Here is an 18,965-nt window from a genome sequence, read left to right as displayed (position 1 = left end):
ATTTTCAGGAACGAACATATTACATGTATCTAATAAATTAGCTTTAAAAAGAATAAAAAAAACATCTTCTTGACCGGGATAAAGCACATTAACCAAGTAGTTTCAATAAAGAGTAAGTAAGAGGAAGAACGAGAATGATAAAGAGAAACTTTTTATCATCTTGTTTCTTCTTATACTTTATTATCTCTTTTGCCCTTCTTGTTTCTTTCAGCATAATACTGCTTTTTTCGACTACTAAATTATTGCCATACTAATATATCTTAAAGTGATTTTCTATAGGCCTATAAATTATTAATTTAGTTTGAAATTTCTTAAAGAAATTAAAAGTCCTCTCATCTCCAACTAGCTTTTATTTTTATAAATACACTTTCGCTTCTAATCTCTCTCTCTCTCCCCCTTTTTCTTTTCTTTTCTTTTTCTTTTTCCAACTAATTCTACATATCATGACTGATAAAGACTTAACATTGCTTGATATAGCAGAAGAAGAACAAATTAGTCTAGTTCAAAACTCAACAGCATCTGATGGAGAAGATGTTTTAATGGACAATACTCATGCCATTCCTAATCAAAATGCTGTCAAAGAATCATTTAATAGTGAAGAGCATCCCTTAGCTTCTCTTGAAACACAAGACCCTTGGGCTGAACAAAGAGTTGAACAAAATGGAGAAGAAAGAGAACAAGAGACAGGAATAAAGATAGAGGATGTATTTGAACAACAACCTACTAAACAGGATGAATTTGTGGATAGTGATACCTCTGCAGTTAAGGTATACAAAAAAAACAGTAGAATAGTAGAGTAGAAAATGTAATAAATTCAATCTATTCAAGTAGGGCTTTCAAAATGTTTTAGATAGCGATAAAATAGATGATTTAGTTGTCGTTGGGCAACTTCCTGATTGGCTAATTGGGGAGTATTTTACTGTAGGTCCTTGTACTTATGATATCAAATATAGTCGTAAAGTGGAAATGGATGGTGAATTACAAAATGTTACTGCTATCTACACATTTGGACATTGGTTTGATGCGTAAGACTTGAATTATAGGATTAGATAAAAGAGGAAAAAAAAAAACGGTTTAGGTTAACTTACATACATATAGACTTCCATTAGTGAATCGATTTGATTTAAATGGTCAAAGGAATTCAGTTACTTTTCGAAATAAATCAACAAGTAAAAGGATGGTAGAGAAGATTCGATCTCATCATGGATATGCACCTCAGCATCCTGCTGGTCTTTACATGTCAAATACAAATCAAACTGTTCTTTCAAAATTCTTAGGGAATTCCGCAAAGCCAGCAAAACCGGATGCCGAGCCATGTAGTGCACGTGTCTTGACTCATATTCCAGGATTAGAAGGAAGATTATTTGCACAAAATCATGCTAATCATGTAATTTTTTTTTTTGAAATATAAAATAGTATTACTGTTTAATTAATATATATATACATGATGTAGATTCAAGAACTAGATCCTTTTGATCTGAAACCTACTCGGTTATTTACTTGGAATGACGTTAATCCAAAATTTAAGGGCACAAGTTCTTGTCCTAATGGTCAATTTGATGCTCGAACTGGAGAATATATCAATTTCGTAATGGATGTAGGATATCAATCTGTCAAATATCATTTCTTTTCCATTTCAGATAAAAATCCAAAAGGTTCTATCATTGCTTCTATTACAGCTCCTATGGCATATGTGAATACATTCTCCATCACTTCCAAGTATATCATTTTTGTAAAGTCTATACACATAGGGTTAATACCGCCCTTTTTTTTTTTTTTTTTTTCTAATTCATGATATCGTTTTATATATATTTATAGGTTATTTGCCCTCTATTGGCCAATACAAGTGGTGTAAAATACAATTGGAACGAAAGTATCATGGATTCATTTTCTTTTAAATCTTCTGAACCTACTTTGTTTTATGTAATTTCTCGAGAAAAGGGAGAGATAACAGCCGTTTATCGTTCAGATCCTTGTTTTGTCTTTAATCATATCAATGCATATGAAGAACAAGATACTGTATTTGTGGATATGATTTGTTACCCAGATGATACCATTGCACGTCAACTTACTACACATTATCTTCGTCATCCACAAGAAATGAAGCCATCTCGTCTTGTAGCATCTGAAGTAAGACGATATGTATTAACCAATATAGAAGAAGAGCATATCAATTATATGGCCAACTATAATAATATATCCAAGACACCCATTAAAAATCGTCTTTCATCCGTCTTTAGTATGTTTTCAAATAAGAAATCGACCCAGCCTGAAGAAAATAATACATCTTCTTATTATAGTGAAACGACAGCCAATAAATGGTATTCTTGGATACCGATTGCTTCCTTTAATAAACGTATTCAACCCTCTATTGAATTACCACAAATAAATCCTAATTACAAAATGCGCCCATATACCTTTATGTATGGTCTTGGATTTTCAGCTTCGAGTTCACTAAAGGAAGGTGCTATTTGGGACAGTATTGTAAAAACAGTAAGTTTCTAAATTCAACCAAGTGCATTCTATTTGGACTTTAAAATATATATATATATTATATGTGTATACGAATATAGGATATGAATACAAAACAAATTGTTGGCTCTTGGCATGAAGACTTTTGTTATCCAAGTGAAGCTATCTTTATTCCAAGACCTTCTAAAGGGGCTGAAGATGAAGTCAAAGAAGATGAAGGTGTCCTGGTAAGTGTCGTAATGAACTCAGCAAAGGCAACTTCATTTTTATTGGTCTTGGATACAACCACGATGGATGTCCTTGCTACAGTGAATTTGGAAAGATTAATTCCCATCAGCTTTGCTCATGGCTCTTATCGACTTTAAGAGATAATAATAATAATATAAACAAATGTTTATTTTGCTTTTTTTTTTTTTTTTTTTTTTTTTTTTTTTTTTTGTCTTTTGTGAATACAGAGTAATTATAAAGAGAGAGAGAAAAAAAGAAAACTGTATAAAACTATTACATGCATGTATATATTTCAAATCATAATATATACATGTATATATAATATGTATATATTTTATTTCTTGACTGTATAATGTTAGAAGGGTTTTAAATGATGATTACGTTCAAGTGACGTATAATTAAAGCCATGGTATAAAACAAAAAGAGAGATATTTGCATTATTTTCTCGCCTTTTTTTATTTTATTTTATTTTATTTAATAAAACAAAAAAAGATGAATTCACTTGCTTCTGGTAAACTAATATATGCTTATACAAGTAATATGATATGTAATAATAAACGGGTATACTACTTTTAAAGAGAATAGATGTAAAGAGGATGAAATGATTAACAATAGTACTGGACATGGTACGGTCAATGTCCCATTTTCTCAAGAAAGTGATACTAGTCAACAGTCAAATCAAAAGCAATCTACTACTGCTAATAACGTAAAAGACAATCAAGAGCATGAATCTACTGAAGGTTCCTTTGGACATACAGTTAAACATGGACCTTCCCCAAGAACTATTAAACGTGATTTGGATAATGTTTAAATAAATAAATAAACAAATAAAAAAAAAAGTTGCCTTGTTTTTTCTTTTAACAGCATCCTCCTTTATTACTATTATGATTACTATTATTATTATTATCATTGGAACGTGCTGTAGATAAACCTCGAACGCTAGGGGGTCTTAATTGAATGCGTTCACCTTGTGTAGGGCCATTTATTGCTTCATTTTCATTATTTTCGCGTTTTCTCTTTGGTAAATTATTATAAATTGTATTAAATACAGTAGCAAAAGCATTTTCAACATTAGTGGCATCCAAAGCTGATGTCTCGATAAATAAAAATCCTTCTTGTTCTGCTAATGCTCCACCTTCTTCTGTACTGACTTGACGACTTGTTTCATTTAAATCTAACTTATTACCTACTAACATGATTACAATGTTTGGATCAGCATGGTCACGTAATTCTTTAAGCCAATGTTCAACATTTTCAAAAGAAGATTGACGTGTTATATCTAATATAAAATATTAGTTTTCTTTTTGAGACAAAAACTCTTTCCCCACCACCACCACCACCACAACCCTCTCCTCATATGATGTGTATGTGTGTACTTGTATTTACCGTAAACTAAAAGAGCACCAACAGCACCTCGATAATAAGCACCTGTAATAGCTCTATATCTTTCTTGTCCACTTGTATCCCATATTTGTGCTTTTACTGTATGATTATCTATTTCAAGGTTTTTTGTAGCAAATTCGACACCAATTGTACTCTTTGACTCTAGATTAAATTCATTTGACTTTATTAAAAAAAAAAAAAAATGAGTTTTATTCATCCTTTCAATTATTCATTTACAAAAAAAAAAAAAAAAAAAAAACTTTACAGTGAATCTAGATAATAAATTAGATTTCCCAACACCAGAATCACCAATCAAGACAAGTTTAAAAAGGTAATCATATTCATCATCAGTCAACATTTCGAGAATTTTATTAAAAAAAAAAAAAAGGAAAAAATAAAATAAAGGAAAATGAAATAAAAAGAAATAAATTAAAATTTCTAAAAATATAAATTACACTAATGGCAGGAAAATGAAAAAATAAAATAAAATAAAATCAGACAGCAGCACGGACATTAATTATAATATTAGGGCGTAGTTGTAGTAAAGATTCCTAATTCTTTCTTCACATTTATCTCCACGTGGGGAGGTTACAACAGCAGTAATAAAAAAAATTTTTTTTTTCTTTTTTATACATATTCATGATGAAGATCTATTATTTGGTATTATACGTTTATTTTATAATATCTTTTTTTTTAAAGGGAAAAAAAAAATTCCACGTTCTCTTATATTACACGTGCTCTTTTAATTATCTGCTGTTTTAAATACAAATAGTTTTTTTTTATTTTATTTTTTTATTTTTTATTCAATATTTTTAAAATAAATGAATAATGTAAATATTATATGACACTTATTTTAAAGTAAAACATGAAACATAAACATACATTTATTGTATAAATATATGATTTGTTTACTGTGTACAAGCTTGCTTTCTTTTTTTTTTTTCCTTTTTTTTTTTATTATTATTATTATTATCGATACTTTAAGCTCAGACGTTTTTTACATAGTAAACATGTGGTTCCTGTCTTTTATTACATACACACAAAAAAAAAGATATAAATATAGGGGGTGAATAAAAAAAAATTAGGAGGAAACGAGTTAAAGATTTTTATCATTTTTCTTTCTTTTTTTTTTTCTTCTTCTCTTTTTTACTTTCTTCTCTTTTTCTTCTTCTTCTTTTTTGAATGATATTAATAAAATAGACAATACAAGAAAATGCTTCATATTCATAATAAATCAGGCAAGCAAATCATTGCCACTGCAAAAGATCTAGAACGAAATGTAATATTGTTTATTTTATTTTATTTTTACAATATTTATTGTTTATTTATTTATTATAGCGTACAACAACAAACGATAAACGAAATTCTAAGCAACAAAATCCTCTTCGTAAATCAAAGTCTTTAACGACAGAAAAGACAAATTTAATGGTCGATATTACATTAAAGAGAAGGTCAACAGGCTGTATCACCAGACAATCTTCCTTTTATACAACGTCAAACAATAATAATCATACCAAGGTATCATCAAAAAAAAAAAATTATTTAATTTTTGTCAGTACACTCAAAAAATAGAGTTATTATAGGAAGTCTGGAGACCTCCTGGATTTTATGAAATTCCTAATGTTTTCGGCTCAGACTGTTTTTTAAAACCAGAACCTTACAATAGTAAAAACACGTTTTGTTTACGTGAATATCCTTCAACAAATAATAAGTCTTCAGAGAAGAGACGTTGGTATCCTGTCGGTCCAACTCATGAAATACCTCAATTACCTCCTTTAATTCGTTCTGAAAATCAATTTGAACGTAAAATACGAAAGGCATTATCACATCAACAAATTACTGTATCTACTTTGGATCCTCGTAATAAATATACTAATTTTAAAGAAGTTGGCACTGGGTAAGAATTCCTCTTTTCTCTCTCTCTCTCTCTCCCTCTTTCTTTCTTTCTTTCTTTTCCTTTTGTATTTTTTAAAAGATTAACATTTTTTTTTTGTAATAAAAGTGTAAATGGCTCTGTTGTACGTGTTGTTCACAAGTACAAAAAAAATGTTCAACTGGCTATAAAAAGATGCAGATTAGATCCCGACCACGAATATAAAGCAGCCATTGTAAGAGAACTCCGTATTATGGCTTCTGGTCATACTAATTTGATTCGTTTACGTGAAGTGACTTTATGGCGTGATGATATCTGGATAGCTATGGATTTACAACGTTGCTCTGTCTTTGCTATCCTTTGTCAAAGAGGATTACCCGAAGAACATACTATTTACATTACTTGTGAAACACTCAAGGCACTTCATTTCTTACATTCAAAAGCATTTATTCATCGTGATATTAAATGTGAAAACCTATTACTAGGTTGGAATGGTGAAGTGAAACTAGGTAAACAAACAAATAAATAAATAGATAGATAGATTTCATATATACAAATATATATATCGATACTTACTTACTTCTTTTTGTATTGTATGGTATAGCTGACTTTGGTTTGGCTACTCGTACTACAAAACGTAATCGTGACCGACTTGGTACAAGTAAATGGATGGCACCCGAAGTAATTCGGGAAGAATATTATGATGAAAAAATTGACATGTGGTCACTTGGTATCACCATTATCGAAATGATGGACCGTGTACCGCCTCATTATCTTATCAAGGATGAATATGAGCTCTTTACAACCGTCTTAAATGAACCTAGCCCTACTTTTACTTATAGTTACCCAACAATGTATATGCGAGGCTTGGTTGCTTGGCTATTAGATGAAGTTCCTGCTACTCGTCCCTCTGCAAAAGATGTACTTTCGGTAAAATTTGCATATAAACATACAAACAAACAAACAAATATTTACCTTTTTTTTCCCCTTTGTATGACATGTATATTTTGTGTAGGAAATTGACGCTCATGTTCAAAGTAAACTTTTGAAATGCTCTTCAGCTACTGAACTTACAAGATTTATGAATCATGTTTTACCTTAAGAATACATTCTTTTTCTTTCTTTCTTTCTTTTTTGAATTTATATGAAAAAAAAAAATTAATATTTATTTTTATACCCTTTTATTAGTTCACATATGCCCCCTTCCACCCTTTACCTTACTTTTATATAAACATATATGAAAAAAATATCAATTACTCGCTCTTTTTCTTTTTTTTTTTATGTATTTACAAACACGCTTTACATGCTATATTTAAAACAAACACCCTTTTTTTTTCTCTTTTTTTCTCTTTTTTTCTTTTTCTTTTTCTTTTTTTTTTCTTTTTTTTTTTTTCTTTTTTTCTTTTTTTTATACATACATATATTTTATAAATATAAACATAAAATTATCATACAAAACAATAAACAAAATTTCTATAGTTAAATTTCTGCAACATAATTGCCTAGAACAAAATACATATAGATTAAAAACACACGCACGCGTAAATATAAACAAAAGAAAAAAAAAAAAAAAAAAAAAACTTACCAGGAAATACACCAATAACACCATTTAATCTTCCTTTCCACCAATCATTTGTATCTGGTGTTCTTTCAAGTACTTCAATCTTATCATCTTTCTTAAAAGATAAATCACCTTCTGCTTGTGCAGTATAATCATAAAGAGCGACCACGAATTGTGATGTAGGGGGATAAGCTTGTGGTTGTTGATAGGAGGGCTGTCCTTGATAAGAAGGCGGCTGTTGTTGTTGTTGATAAGAGGGCTGCTGTTGTTTACCATAAGAGATAGGTGTTGAATCTAATGTGACATCATTTCCTGATTGTCCATAAGCTGGAGGTGGTAGTGGAGCCGTCGCTGCAGATGTCGTCGTAGTATACATATCCATGACAGGAGAGCCACCTGCTGTGGCTGCTTCTGCACGTTTCAAAGCAGCGCGTTCCTGTAATGATAACTTTGAATGATTCGTACCACCTGAAACAGCCAACCAAGCTTTTCCACCTGACTTTAATAAATCTAAATTTTCATATTCACTGCGTACATCTCTTTGTGATTTTCGATAATTATAACCTTCTTCAATACCCATCGTATTTGTCACAAAGGATCCCAAGTTTTGATTCAATAATTCATAACAACGTGCATAGATAATGCCATAAATTCGACTTTGCATGTTATAAAGGTTCTCAAAGACGGGATGAATAAATTGAGCCTTGAGTTGAAAGAATCGAGGCAACTCTTGCTTTAGCATATCGTTGAGGTAGTTATAATCTTGAGTTGCTGTTTCAAGTTGTGATTGAACTTTAAAGATTTGTTTTTCTTCACTAAAGCTTCGTTCTTGTTTATTATTCAGTTTCTGAAGGGCAAGTCGATGACGGTCATAATCAATCAGTTTATGATTACGTTTGGTCATCGTTTTGGAAATAAGTTTCATGATTTCTTCAAGTTCAAGAAGAGGACGAATGATATTTCGATCAACAACGTCCAATTCTGGTAAAACTTCATCACGACAATAGACCATCGCTGCTTCGGCATCATTGACGGCTTGAAGTTGTTGTGCAGGTGTCTGTTGAAATCTTTTTTGAACTGTACCCTCGGGGGCTTGTGTACCTAGACTGGCATCATAAATAACAGCAAGATATTCTGCCATAGCTGCCTGGTTAGATAACAATACTAAAAAAAAATAAAAATAAAAATAAAAAAATGAGCGTGTTACAACAATGATATAAATAAATATAAAAATGTATATTTATATAAATAAATATGTGTATATATTTTTTTTGTGATTATTATTACCTGAGACACTATCTCGAAATATTCTGGCGTCCTTGGCAAGTACACCAACAATTTTAGAAAGGTCATTAAATTGCTTTTCTAACTGTATATATTCAGCATCCCTGGTTGCTTAATGAGTTATATCAATTAGTTAATAAAGAAAAAAGATAAAAAGTTACATATTTATATACCTTCACTTTTCTTTGATAATATTTGATAAGGTAATCTGTTGACTGCTTTTTGAAAGCCCTAAAGAAAGAAAGAATCACATATTTTAGTAAATGTAATTTATCTTTTTTTTTTTGCTTATTAAAGGCTTGTTCTGAAGGGATGGGGGAAAATGAAGTTCACCTTCCAACTCATAATGTAATTTCAATTAATTTAAATGAAAAAAGTAAAAAAAAAAAAATGGAAATTAAAAGAACAATCTCCCCCAAAAATAAAATAAATAAACGTAAAAACTCCGTAATTACATGACTTCGGAGTTTTATTTATTCTCTTCCTCTAAACAACAATAAAGAGCATTTTAACTTTTTTTTTATGCAAGTGACTCGCTTTATATAAGATAATAGTTTTTTTTTTCATCAATTATGATAAAAAAAAATTTTTTTTTCTATAGATCTTATTTATTTTTTATTAGATTACTAAAATAAAATGAATAACACTATCCCTGCTGATCTTCAAGTTGTTTGTGAGTTTGCTTTACCTGAAATCAAACAAAATTCCCCACAGATGAATCAAGATGAAATTTTAATTGAAGCAAAAGATCAAGTTGATGACAATGATTCAATAAAACTCGAAGAAACTGCTGTTAAAGTAGAGACAACGCAAGAACAAAACAATCAAGATCTCATTGCAGGCAATGAAGAAACAGTAGTAAAACAAGAGACCTTAGTAAGGATTGGAGTCGTGTATTAGAAAGTATCTATAGCTTATATTTTTTTTCTTTTCTTTTCTTTTTTTACAGAATGATACCCTAGATGCTGCTATTGCAGGAGAAAAAAAAGCAGATGGATATGAAAGTAGTGATTTGGATCTTTCATCTTCCGATGAAGAAGACAATGATGATAGCGACGAGTCATCATCCAGTGAATCAGAGAGTGAAAGTGAAGATGATAATGAAAATAACGATAAGCCAACAGTGAAGCGACAAAAAGTTATTTCTAATGAAGAAGAAGAGGAAACGTTTCCTAATGGCATTGTAAAAACAGCCCATGAAATTATTGAGATCGTTGTTGAAAAACCTCAATTTGAAATGACACCACAAACAGAAATTGTGTATGCAGGACAGATCTTTCAAGTCATTGATAATGTGGTAGTTGTTTATGCAAGGTCTGGTAGTGAATATCAAACACTAGATCAAGGCTCTTTGCTCGTATATGAGGATCGTACAATTTTAGGCGAGGTCTTTGAAACATTTGGACCCATCGTAAGACCCTTCTATTCGGTCAGATTTAACCATCCTCAGGATATAGATCGTAATCTGGCCAAGTTAAATGCACCTATTTATTATGTACCAAGTTATCAAAAGACTAAAATTGTAGAAACAGAAAAATTAAAGCAGTTGAAGGGAACTGATGCAAGTAATCTTTATGATGAAGAAGTAGATGAAGATGTACGTTTTTTTTTTTTTTTTTTTTTTTTTTTTTTTTTTTTTTTTTACATTGTTTATATATTTTAACTTATCTATACTTTTGTAGGAAATGGAGTTTTCTGATGATGAGAAAGAAAGACAATATAAACAAAGAAAGAATAGAGAGAAAAAGATGAAAAAGAAACAACAACAACAACAAACAATTAGAGTAACTAATGACTTTGATTCTGAATTAATGGCTTATGAACAAACAACACAATCTATTCCTCCTCGTCAACAACAAAGTTATGCTGATATTGTAGATTATTCTATACCTCAGCCACCACCTCATTTTCAAAATCAGTTGCCATCCTCTCACCAGCCACAATCCTTTTATAACCAGTTACCACAACAACCTGTTCAACAACATGAAAGGTCAAACGTCAATCATGTTCTTTCATCTTTATTTGCTCAACCACCTCCTTCATTATCTGATTTAGAAAAACAGAACCAGTAATAGTGTGTTTTTTATTATTATCATTTCTTATCATTAAATAATCCTTTAATTTTTTTCATCAAGTTTGCACCTTTAATATGTGCTTCTTCTTCTTCTTCTTCTTCTTCTTCTTCCTTTTTCTGTTCTTTTGGTGGTAGTACCATACTATTCAAACCAGCCTGTAATTCTTGAATAGTTTTTAAATCGAATTGAATACCAGCAGCCTGAATATCTTGACGTAATACTTGTATACTTTCCTTTATATCAGGATCATTCATGATTTTTAACATCTATTTTATCAAATTGAATAACCTCTCTCTCTCTCTCTCTTTATATATATACAATATTATTTATTTACCTGCGCAAAACTAGGTTGTTTGCCTGTTACATCAAATCCTTTCGATTGTAAAAGACTTGTAAAATCCACTAGACGCTGCATAATATGAGGATTTTTTTTTATTTTTTCAATAAAGGAATGATTTGTGAAGTCAGTTGCCATAAAACGTTTAGCTATGAAGGGAGTCATCATAGGAAGAGAAGTCGTTTGTCTTGATGGTATAGAACGATACTGAACCAGAATCCGTTTAGATGCCATAGCATTCCATTTTGGAAGGAATCGTGTAATCATGGCAATTTAATAGAATATTTTTTTCCTACAAAAAAAAAAAAAAAAAAAAAAAAAAAAAAAAAAAAAAAAAAATACGTTTGACGATGTTTTGTACGTTAATAAAAAAAATAAAACCGGGGAATTTATATTATTTGTAAAAAAAAAAAAAAAAAAAAAAAAAAAAAAAAAAAAAAAAAAAAAAAAAAAAAAAAGTCACAATAACACTTATTATAAGATTTGAGGAAACGAGCCAGCTATGATTACTTGTGGTGTATAATAAGAAATGATGAGTGGAGTACACTTTTGCATCTTGCTTGAAAACAAAAAAAAAAAAAAAATAGGATGCATTTTATTATTACATCACAGAGATAGTTTCATGCGTGTGTTAGATAAGATAAAATCCAAAAATAGAGAAACATCAGTGCATAATTATAAAATATATTTCAAATCCATGATTATTTTTTTCTTCTTCCTCTTACTTTAATTAAAAGAGGAAAAAGAAAAAGAAATGGTTAAAAACCAACTTATGCGTAGTATTTCACTCTTATTTCAGCCTTCAGCGTCTACCAAAAGATGGTATGATAAGCAAATAAAACTCAAAAATCCATTTACATCCAAGAAACAACGAAAAGATCCAGCAGATGATGAAGTACTTTTATCAGAAAAGTTTTTAGTATCAGACGATACTGATAATGATAATAAATCAATTCATATTGTAGAGCATTCGACAGATAAAAATTCTTTCGATATTCATAAGCCTATCTTTTATTACTTTCATGATAAGCATGATTTACAGTCTTCTGTATCCTTACTATCAACGGATTCATATGACAAAAAGGTGGAGGTTATTTTGACAAATGAAAATGCAACACTATCTGATCTCAGTCACTTGTCCTTTTCTACTACGGCTAATGACATAATTCATCATGAAGTTGTTATTGTAAAAAAGAGCCACATATCACTTTTAGGAGAAATGGTTCAAGGTATTCTATGTGATGCAATCTCAATTGCCGATAAAGAGTTTGAACAGGAAGAAATAGTACCGAAACAAGCTTTAAAAGATTAAATATGTATGTGTATGTTTGTATGTATCTACATATATATATATTTATATATGTATTTATACTGTTTTGTATATGTATGCCTTTTATTTTTAAGTGTGTGTGTGTATTTATTTATAGAATTAGGTACATAATGCATTAATTCATTTCTTTTTTTTTAAACCAATTAGATAATAAAGTAAATATAATGCTTTATTATTCATAATAAAATACAAGTCATTCTTCTTGAATATGTCATATATGCTTTGAGAAGAGAAGATAAAATTTGTACCTGAGTTTTTTATTTTATTTTTTTCGAGTAGCAGTAGATTATTTTCAAATTCAGTCAATTCTTTTTAATATTTGTTTTTTCGAACAAGGTGCACAGCATAAACTAGAAAAAGAAGAATATGATTAAGGCTTCTTTTTTTTTTCTTTTCTTCTACATCAACACATCACTTACTGCTTCCAGGAACAATAGCAAGACACGTCAATGCAATATTAATAGCTATCTCACGACCACAACCTATTAAGAAGATGAGCACATTTATAGTCATCTTTTTTAACATTTGATTTACCTTTTTCTGAAAAGACACTAAGAGGAGGCAAGATGACAGCTGTGTATAATAAACAGATTAATATACTTCATCTTGTGTTATACAGTAGCTTTATTTTTTTTTTTTTTTACCTGTAAAGATTTTACAAGTACGAGAATGAGTAGAAGCCATAAGAACTAAACTTTATATATATGAAAAGCCAACTAGATCAAGAAAAAAAATAAAATAAAAAGAAGACTTATTCCTTTATATACTTCAATAGATTATACAATTTCCTATAAATGGAATGATATGTTTAAATCCACTATGCAGCTTTTGTATATAAGACTATATTCATTATAAGCCTATATATTCTATTATTCAAATAATGAAAGTTACAATAACAGGACTATATAATGAATAATAATAATAAGAAAGAGATGTATGTATTTGTTCATGACTTTATTGCATAGTAAATAAAGGATAATAAATTATAACTTTAAGTTTCTTCTGTTTCAATTACATTCTAATATTTGTTTTTTTCTCAATGCAAAAAAAAAAAAAAAATCTGATTAGAAAGCTCATGATCTACTATTTTATTTTGATATCCTGCCTGCCTCTTCTCTTTCAAAAAAAAAAAAAGAAAAAAAAAAGGAGAGAGGAGACAGACAAGCAAGCAGACAATACACTCACTCACTCACTCACTCACATATATGTATATGTATATACATGTATGTATGTATGTATATACATCAAATTCCTCATTAGGCATTACAAGAGAAAACTAAACAATATCTTTCAACTACTCTGACATGTTTATTTAAATTCTAAAATGATAAGCTACTCACTAACTAAGGCAAAGAAAAAGGTGGTGCTACCATTTCCTTTCTTCTCCGATAAAAGTCAATTAGACTATTGATAGTAAAAGGAATATTTCTATTGGTTTTTTATTATTCATTTTTTTTTTTTTCTTGCAGCAACTCATTATCACCACCACCCCTTTCCCTTTTTTTTTCCATTTTTATTTTTAGTGTTAATATTTTTATTTTATTAAATATGGTTCAGCCTACTCTTTGTATTCGTAAAGTAACCCCATCTGATATTCAATATGCAGAACAAGCCACAAATGTAGTGAATAAAGCATATCGTTCAGAAGGTTGGTTGATAACAACATACATAACATTACATCTTATACATATTTATATATGTATCTATTTTTGTCAGGAGGTTGGACGACAGAAATGGATATTGTTGGGGGTGAACGATGTACTGTGAAAGATATGATTGACTTTATAAATACAAGTGGGAAACCCAATACACTTTTATTTGCTTTGGAAGAAGATCAAGTTATTGGCACTGTACAAATCCAATGTAGTATCACCTCCGAAAAGGAAGAAGTAGCAGCTGAAATTGGACTCTTTTCAGTGACACCTACTCATCAATCCCGTGGTATTGGGGGTCAATTGATTCGTGCAGCCCTTGTAGAAATGCAAACTCAAGGCTTTCACTTTGCTATTATGCATGTCCTTGAAAATCGACCTGAAATATTACGTTGGTATAAAAAATTAGGATTTATAGAAACAGGTGAACGAGTCCCATTTGTTTGGCCAGAAATGTTAAAGGTCAAAAAGGATCTTTGCTTTTTAACTTTAAAGAAAGAATTAAATTAAAAAAAAGAAAAGAAAAGAGGGGCATAGATGTGTATAAAATAAAATAGAAGATATGAATTCATTTAGACTGTAAGCATTCTATTTTTATTTTGAGAATAGAACGTGAATGATTTTGTTTCAGTTTCTTTTTGCACAGAAAATAGAATCAAATGAAACGTTTTACAAAAAAAAAAAAAATGTCTTGGTAAAATAAGAAAATGTGATTTTACTTTAAATAGGGCAATTATTCATCTGATTGTATTCAACGAGAAAACTGGTCATTGTCTGAATAAAAAAATAAAATAAAATAAAATGAAAAAATAAAATAAAATTAGAAATTGCTCCTTTTTTATTTTATTTTTTTTTTTTTTAATAGAGAATATTCATCTTTTTCTTGTTGCATAAAATAAGGTAAAATAACAGAATAGAGGATTTCGTACTCCAATAACTTATTTTATTAATTTTTAGAGAGATAAATTTTTCATTTTTCTTTTTCTTTCTCATATCCTTTTTTTTTTCTTCTTTTAAATTGACCAAATGGAATCGAGTAAAAAAAGAATTAAACAAATTGAATCATTAACCAATGTCAACTCTACCTACTATTGATTCTTCTTCAAATGAGCAAGTATGTATTAAACTAATTCAAGTCATTTTATTTTAACTATTTTTTTTTTTTTTTTTTTTTTTTTTTTTTTTTTTTTTTTTTGCTTTATCTCCCTATTTTAGAATCTATGGTCATCGAGTATTAATAATATGCATATCAACGTCACAGATAATAAGGATTATTCTTCTCCTCTTATTATTAACAATAATATCTTTTCCCCTTCTCCATTAAATTATTGTAAGTCTTATTTTTTTTATGTGTGTTCCCTCTTTTTTTTTTCTTTTTGTTCTTAATCTATATATTCAGATAAAAATCAAGAAATGGCCACTACTACAACTACAACTACTACTACAACTACAACTACTACTACTACAACTACCACAACTAATACTAATGCTAATGCTAATGTTAATATCACTAATACTACCGCGAATACATTAAATGATGATTTGAGTGTAATAACAATGAAACTCTCTGATATAACACGGAATATACAACAATCTCAACTTGATTCTTCTCTTTCAACTAGTCTTTCATCAACAACAACAGCTATCGATCGACCTCTTTCTATCCTTTGTTCAACTACAAATTCACTTTTAGAATCTCGTTTCGAGTACTTTACAGATGATGAATGGCATGATGCTTATCTAAAATTAATGTCAACGCTTATACAATGCTCAGAGGATCTTGAGATGATGTCTCTTGAACTTCTTAAACTAGAAAATCAAGTAACTCAACTCAAGATAATCGAAAGTGCCATGTTGGATGAATATGAGGAACACGAAAGGATCTATAAATCTCGACTAGAAGAATGTGAGGAAATTTCGAGGCAACAAATAGAACTTATACAACGTCTTATAGATTTGGATAAGGATCTAATCACGAATGATGTAATAGAAAGGACAAGTTATTCAGTTAATAAAGATGGGGTTCTACTGGTAGCACCTACTAAAAGTTTAACATCTATTTGTCATCATCAAAGCTTTTTTCATCGTCAAGAGGCAATGGTAGATAATGTGATGGCCTTAAGATGGGAAGCTGGACTTTGGTTAAATAGTAGACGTCGAGGACAAGTTTTACATCGTTTTGAAGGGGCCTTAAATAGTTTAGAATTAATCATTGCTGGATCGGGGCTTATTGTTACTCCTACATTTACGCTAGAAGATGTAAGTTCCATTCATTGCTCTTTTTCTTTTTCTTTTTTTTTTCTTTTTTTAAACTATTGTTTGTCTCTCTCTCTCTGTGTGTGTGTTTATGTGTGTGTGTGTGTGTGTATTTTTTTTTCTTTTCTTAGTCATTTATACAGTCCAGGATAATAAAACATATACGGCTTCATAGACATCATTATGTACTTCATATTAATAGACATGATCGTGAAACAAAGTTCAGACTACTATCTAAAATACAATGGACACCTGATGAACAAATAAATCAATGTCAATTCAGGTTATGTACAGTTCAATTTAATTTATTTCAAAGAAAACATCATTGCAGAAGGTATTCTTGTGTAAGCCTTTTTTTTTTTTTTTTCCTCGGATTAAATGACTTATTTTCTTTGTAGATGTGGGCATATTGTTTGTCAAAGACATAGTTTAAATCAACTTCCTTTATTTTCATCTCCTGATGATAAGAAAGAAAAATGGTATCGAGTCTGTGATGCTTGTTTTCAAGACTTAATTATTTCATAATACCCCTCCCCGCCCCGCCCTGCCTTCATTAATATATAGTGTACATAGAGTGTAAATAAATTATTATTATTATTATTACTATATTTCATAATACTTTAAATTCTTCTTCTTGTAAACTACTGCGAGAAGATGGGCAATGTTGTTCGACTTTCTGTAACATATTTGTCGTGCAAACTGCTACAATATCATTTTGTAGATTAGCTAACTCTTCATCCATCGGTGGTATATTGATATCTAAAAAAGTCAAGGTATGATTCATTTTAATGGAAATTGAAAGTGCTAAAAGTCCTGCTATATCAATCTTGGGATTCTTGGATAGATCAAGTCTAGTCAATACTGTATTCTCTGGTAAGACCTCAGCTAATGCGATCACTGAACTTGACTCTAATTGTGTTGCGGATAAATTTAGACTTTCTAAACTTGAATTATGCATCAATAAAGCACTTTTTAAGGCGAAAATCTATTATTTAACAAAACGGATATTAAGAGTTATTTACATTAGAAAAGAAGTAGTTATAGAAAGAAGGTATTCTTACACCTTCGTCTGTCTCTCCTCCTAAGGGGTTATTCGACAAGTCCAATGATTTTAAATACTCATTTTCTTTTAATGCATTCGATAAATGAACCAAGCCTTCAAAATTAATTTTACAGTTGGATAAACAAAGATGCGTTAAGGTATGATTGATGATTAAACTGCTGGCCAATGAACTCATATGCAACTGATAATTGTTTGATAAATCCAATCTTTCTAGTTTCATCTGGGAGGTTAAAAGTTGAGACAGCCATTGATGATGATGATTGGATTGTATATTACATAATGATAAAGATATTAATGAGTTATTATCCGAAATTCCTTTTACAAAAACGGCTTCAACAGTCGAATTTAATGCACATTTATTCATTTCCACATGTCTTAAATTAGTTGCATAACGTAGCCCCTGTGATAAATATTCCATTGATCTTTTGTCAATTGTACATTGTGACAAATCTATTGACTGAATCGTTTTAGACTATAAAATAACAAATGTGAGTTTATTTATTTACTTATTTTCCATCCTATCTTTTTCTTTACTTGTTTAATAAATATTGCAATATATTTAAAGCCCTTCATTTTTATCGACTCATTTTTTGAAAGATTGAGATGTTCGATCGTATTACTCACTAATAAACTAGATAATAAAATACGAACAGTCTAATTACGAATAAGGACAAGGAATCTCACTTTATATACAAATATATATGTATATATATATATATACAATATGCTTTTTACCTCATCTTCTAATTTACAATTCGATACATTTAAACTAGTTAATCCAAACTTCAACATGAATATACTAGATAATGGATTTGCTTGATGTACAGTAATAGGCTGTTTTGACAAGTTAATTGATTGTAAATCTTCATTTCTAAGTTTTTTTTTTTAAAAAAAAAGAAAACAAAAACAAAAAAAGGGGGGGGGAGGACATGAAAGTTATTATTTCCTTCTTTTTCTTTTGTTCTCATCATGCAAGATTTACCTTTTAGCATGCTTTAATATCATTTGAAAGCGTTCTAGAATTCCTTCTTCTGCTTGAATACAAGCATGTTCATAATGATTTACTAATCTCACTGGCGTTATTTCCTCCGTTGGCATATTTCCTTTCTGCTTTTGATGTTCAAACGACTCATCCCTGGGTGAATCGTCTGTAAAGAAACAATGTTCTGTTGTTAGATTGCCTACTGAAAACGTTACTCGTTTTAAATCTTGTTTAGCAAGTAATAGAGGATTGTTATCATGATGAAGACTGTGATTGCTGTTGTAGAGTTTAGACTGTAGTCGAGATAGCCAAGATTGAGGCTGTTGTTGTTGCTGTAAGGGAAATGAGTTGTTTGCTTCGGGCTTATATTTTAGAATACTTTTGGTTGGTTTGTTCATAATTTGAAAAGGAAATAAATAAATAAAAATGAATGAAAAAAATTCTTTCTTTTTTTTTTTTTGCATTTATA

At 29.8% G+C, this 18,965-nt stretch overlaps 12 protein-coding genes across 12 annotated transcripts; 7 read left to right on the top strand and 5 right to left on the bottom strand.

The window, feature by feature from the left end:
* Positions 1-921: 921 nt before the first annotated feature.
* Positions 922-2,837, top strand: BX663DRAFT_441891 (retinal pigment epithelial membrane protein-domain-containing protein; the record flags this gene model as incomplete). The annotated part of the gene is made up of 5 exons (XM_051523486.1): positions 922-1,025; positions 1,099-1,387; positions 1,529-1,732; positions 1,819-2,493; positions 2,574-2,837. Coding segments are annotated over 5 exons (1,536 nt in total), but the record flags the coding sequence as incomplete, so codon positions are not given.
* A 316-nt stretch (positions 2,838-3,153) lies between these two features.
* BX663DRAFT_522892 (uncharacterized protein) lies at positions 3,154-3,546 on the top strand. Its single transcript, XM_051529444.1, has one exon. It carries the CDS (start codon positions 3,302-3,304, stop codon positions 3,509-3,511), a length of 210 nt encoding a protein of 69 aa, XP_051379014.1. The 5' UTR covers positions 3,154-3,301; the 3' UTR covers positions 3,512-3,546.
* Positions 3,547-4,467, bottom strand: BX663DRAFT_522889 (putative ras-related GTP-binding protein). Its single transcript, XM_051529443.1, has 3 exons — positions 4,349-4,467; positions 4,087-4,264; positions 3,547-3,979 (listed from the first exon to the last, which is right to left on the bottom strand). The coding sequence occupies exons 1-3, from the start codon at positions 4,439-4,441 to the stop codon at positions 3,558-3,560; spliced, it is 693 nt and encodes a 230-aa protein (XP_051379013.1). The 5' UTR covers positions 4,442-4,467; the 3' UTR covers positions 3,547-3,557.
* Positions 4,468-5,200: 733 nt separating this feature from the next.
* BX663DRAFT_522887 (kinase-like domain-containing protein) lies at positions 5,201-7,331 on the top strand. Its single transcript, XM_051529442.1, has 6 exons — positions 5,201-5,362; positions 5,422-5,601; positions 5,667-5,980; positions 6,086-6,465; positions 6,561-6,886; positions 6,972-7,331. The coding sequence occupies exons 1-6, from the start codon at positions 5,297-5,299 to the stop codon at positions 7,056-7,058; spliced, it is 1,353 nt and encodes a 450-aa protein (XP_051379012.1). The 5' UTR covers positions 5,201-5,296; the 3' UTR covers positions 7,059-7,331.
* A 27-nt stretch (positions 7,332-7,358) lies between these two features.
* On the bottom strand, positions 7,359-9,190 carry BX663DRAFT_522875 (uncharacterized protein). Its single transcript, XM_051529441.1, has 5 exons — positions 9,135-9,190; positions 8,975-9,032; positions 8,805-8,912; positions 7,542-8,681; positions 7,359-7,458 (listed from the first exon to the last, which is right to left on the bottom strand). The coding sequence occupies exons 1-5, from the start codon at positions 9,144-9,146 to the stop codon at positions 7,436-7,438; spliced, it is 1,341 nt and encodes a 446-aa protein (XP_051379011.1). The 5' UTR covers positions 9,147-9,190; the 3' UTR covers positions 7,359-7,435.
* A 179-nt stretch (positions 9,191-9,369) lies between these two features.
* On the top strand, positions 9,370-10,944 carry BX663DRAFT_522872 (Gar1/Naf1 RNA binding region-domain-containing protein). Its single transcript, XM_051529440.1, has 3 exons — positions 9,370-9,677; positions 9,751-10,398; positions 10,484-10,944. Exons 1-3 carry the CDS (start codon positions 9,438-9,440, stop codon positions 10,871-10,873), a joined length of 1,278 nt encoding a protein of 425 aa, XP_051379010.1. The 5' UTR covers positions 9,370-9,437; the 3' UTR covers positions 10,874-10,944.
* On the bottom strand, positions 10,932-11,509 carry BX663DRAFT_564288 (uncharacterized protein; the record flags this gene model as incomplete). The annotated part of the gene is made up of 3 exons (XM_051532043.1): positions 11,211-11,509; positions 11,014-11,142; positions 10,932-10,943 (listed from the first exon to the last, which is right to left on the bottom strand). Exons 1-3 carry the CDS (start codon positions 11,478-11,480, stop codon positions 10,932-10,934), a joined length of 411 nt encoding a protein of 136 aa, XP_051379009.1. The 5' UTR covers positions 11,481-11,509.
* Positions 11,510-11,831: 322 nt separating this feature from the next.
* On the top strand, positions 11,832-12,757 carry BX663DRAFT_522869 (uncharacterized protein). The gene has a single exon (XM_051529439.1). The coding sequence runs from the start codon at positions 11,968-11,970 to the stop codon at positions 12,523-12,525; it is 558 nt and encodes a 185-aa protein (XP_051379008.1). The 5' UTR covers positions 11,832-11,967; the 3' UTR covers positions 12,526-12,757.
* A 14-nt stretch (positions 12,758-12,771) lies between these two features.
* BX663DRAFT_564286 (plasma membrane proteolipid 3) lies at positions 12,772-13,241 on the bottom strand. Its single transcript, XM_051532042.1, has 4 exons — positions 13,188-13,241; positions 13,078-13,116; positions 12,963-13,025; positions 12,772-12,893 (listed from the first exon to the last, which is right to left on the bottom strand). Exons 1-4 carry the CDS (start codon positions 13,225-13,227, stop codon positions 12,856-12,858), a joined length of 180 nt encoding a protein of 59 aa, XP_051379007.1. The 5' UTR covers positions 13,228-13,241; the 3' UTR covers positions 12,772-12,855.
* A 764-nt stretch (positions 13,242-14,005) lies between these two features.
* Positions 14,006-14,777, top strand: BX663DRAFT_460898 (acyl-CoA N-acyltransferase). Its single transcript, XM_051523942.1, has 2 exons — positions 14,006-14,191; positions 14,260-14,777. Exons 1-2 carry the CDS (start codon positions 14,092-14,094, stop codon positions 14,703-14,705), a joined length of 546 nt encoding a protein of 181 aa, XP_051379006.1. The 5' UTR covers positions 14,006-14,091; the 3' UTR covers positions 14,706-14,777.
* An 857-nt stretch (positions 14,778-15,634) lies between these two features.
* BX663DRAFT_522864 (uncharacterized protein) lies at positions 15,635-17,026 on the top strand. The gene is made up of 3 exons (XM_051529438.1): positions 15,635-16,454; positions 16,583-16,795; positions 16,850-17,026. The coding sequence occupies exons 1-3, from the start codon at positions 15,753-15,755 to the stop codon at positions 16,877-16,879; spliced, it is 945 nt and encodes a 314-aa protein (XP_051379005.1). The 5' UTR covers positions 15,635-15,752; the 3' UTR covers positions 16,880-17,026.
* On the bottom strand, positions 16,999-18,956 carry BX663DRAFT_522862 (uncharacterized protein). Its single transcript, XM_051529437.1, has 5 exons — positions 18,497-18,956; positions 18,250-18,385; positions 18,049-18,168; positions 17,513-17,986; positions 16,999-17,436 (listed from the first exon to the last, which is right to left on the bottom strand). Exons 1-5 carry the CDS (start codon positions 18,892-18,894, stop codon positions 17,062-17,064), a joined length of 1,503 nt encoding a protein of 500 aa, XP_051379004.1. The 5' UTR covers positions 18,895-18,956; the 3' UTR covers positions 16,999-17,061.
* Between the last annotated feature and the right edge of the window lie 9 nt (positions 18,957-18,965).

The sequence above is a fragment of the Cokeromyces recurvatus genome (genome assembly GCF_025118155.1).
Source record: "Cokeromyces recurvatus strain NRRL 2243 chromosome Unknown BX663scaffold_34, whole genome shotgun sequence".
NCBI classification, from domain to species: domain Eukaryota; kingdom Fungi; phylum Mucoromycota; class Mucoromycetes; order Mucorales; family Mucoraceae; genus Cokeromyces; species Cokeromyces recurvatus.
Note: the sequence above shows the minus strand (reverse complement) of the source record. Positions and strands in the feature narration are given on the sequence as shown.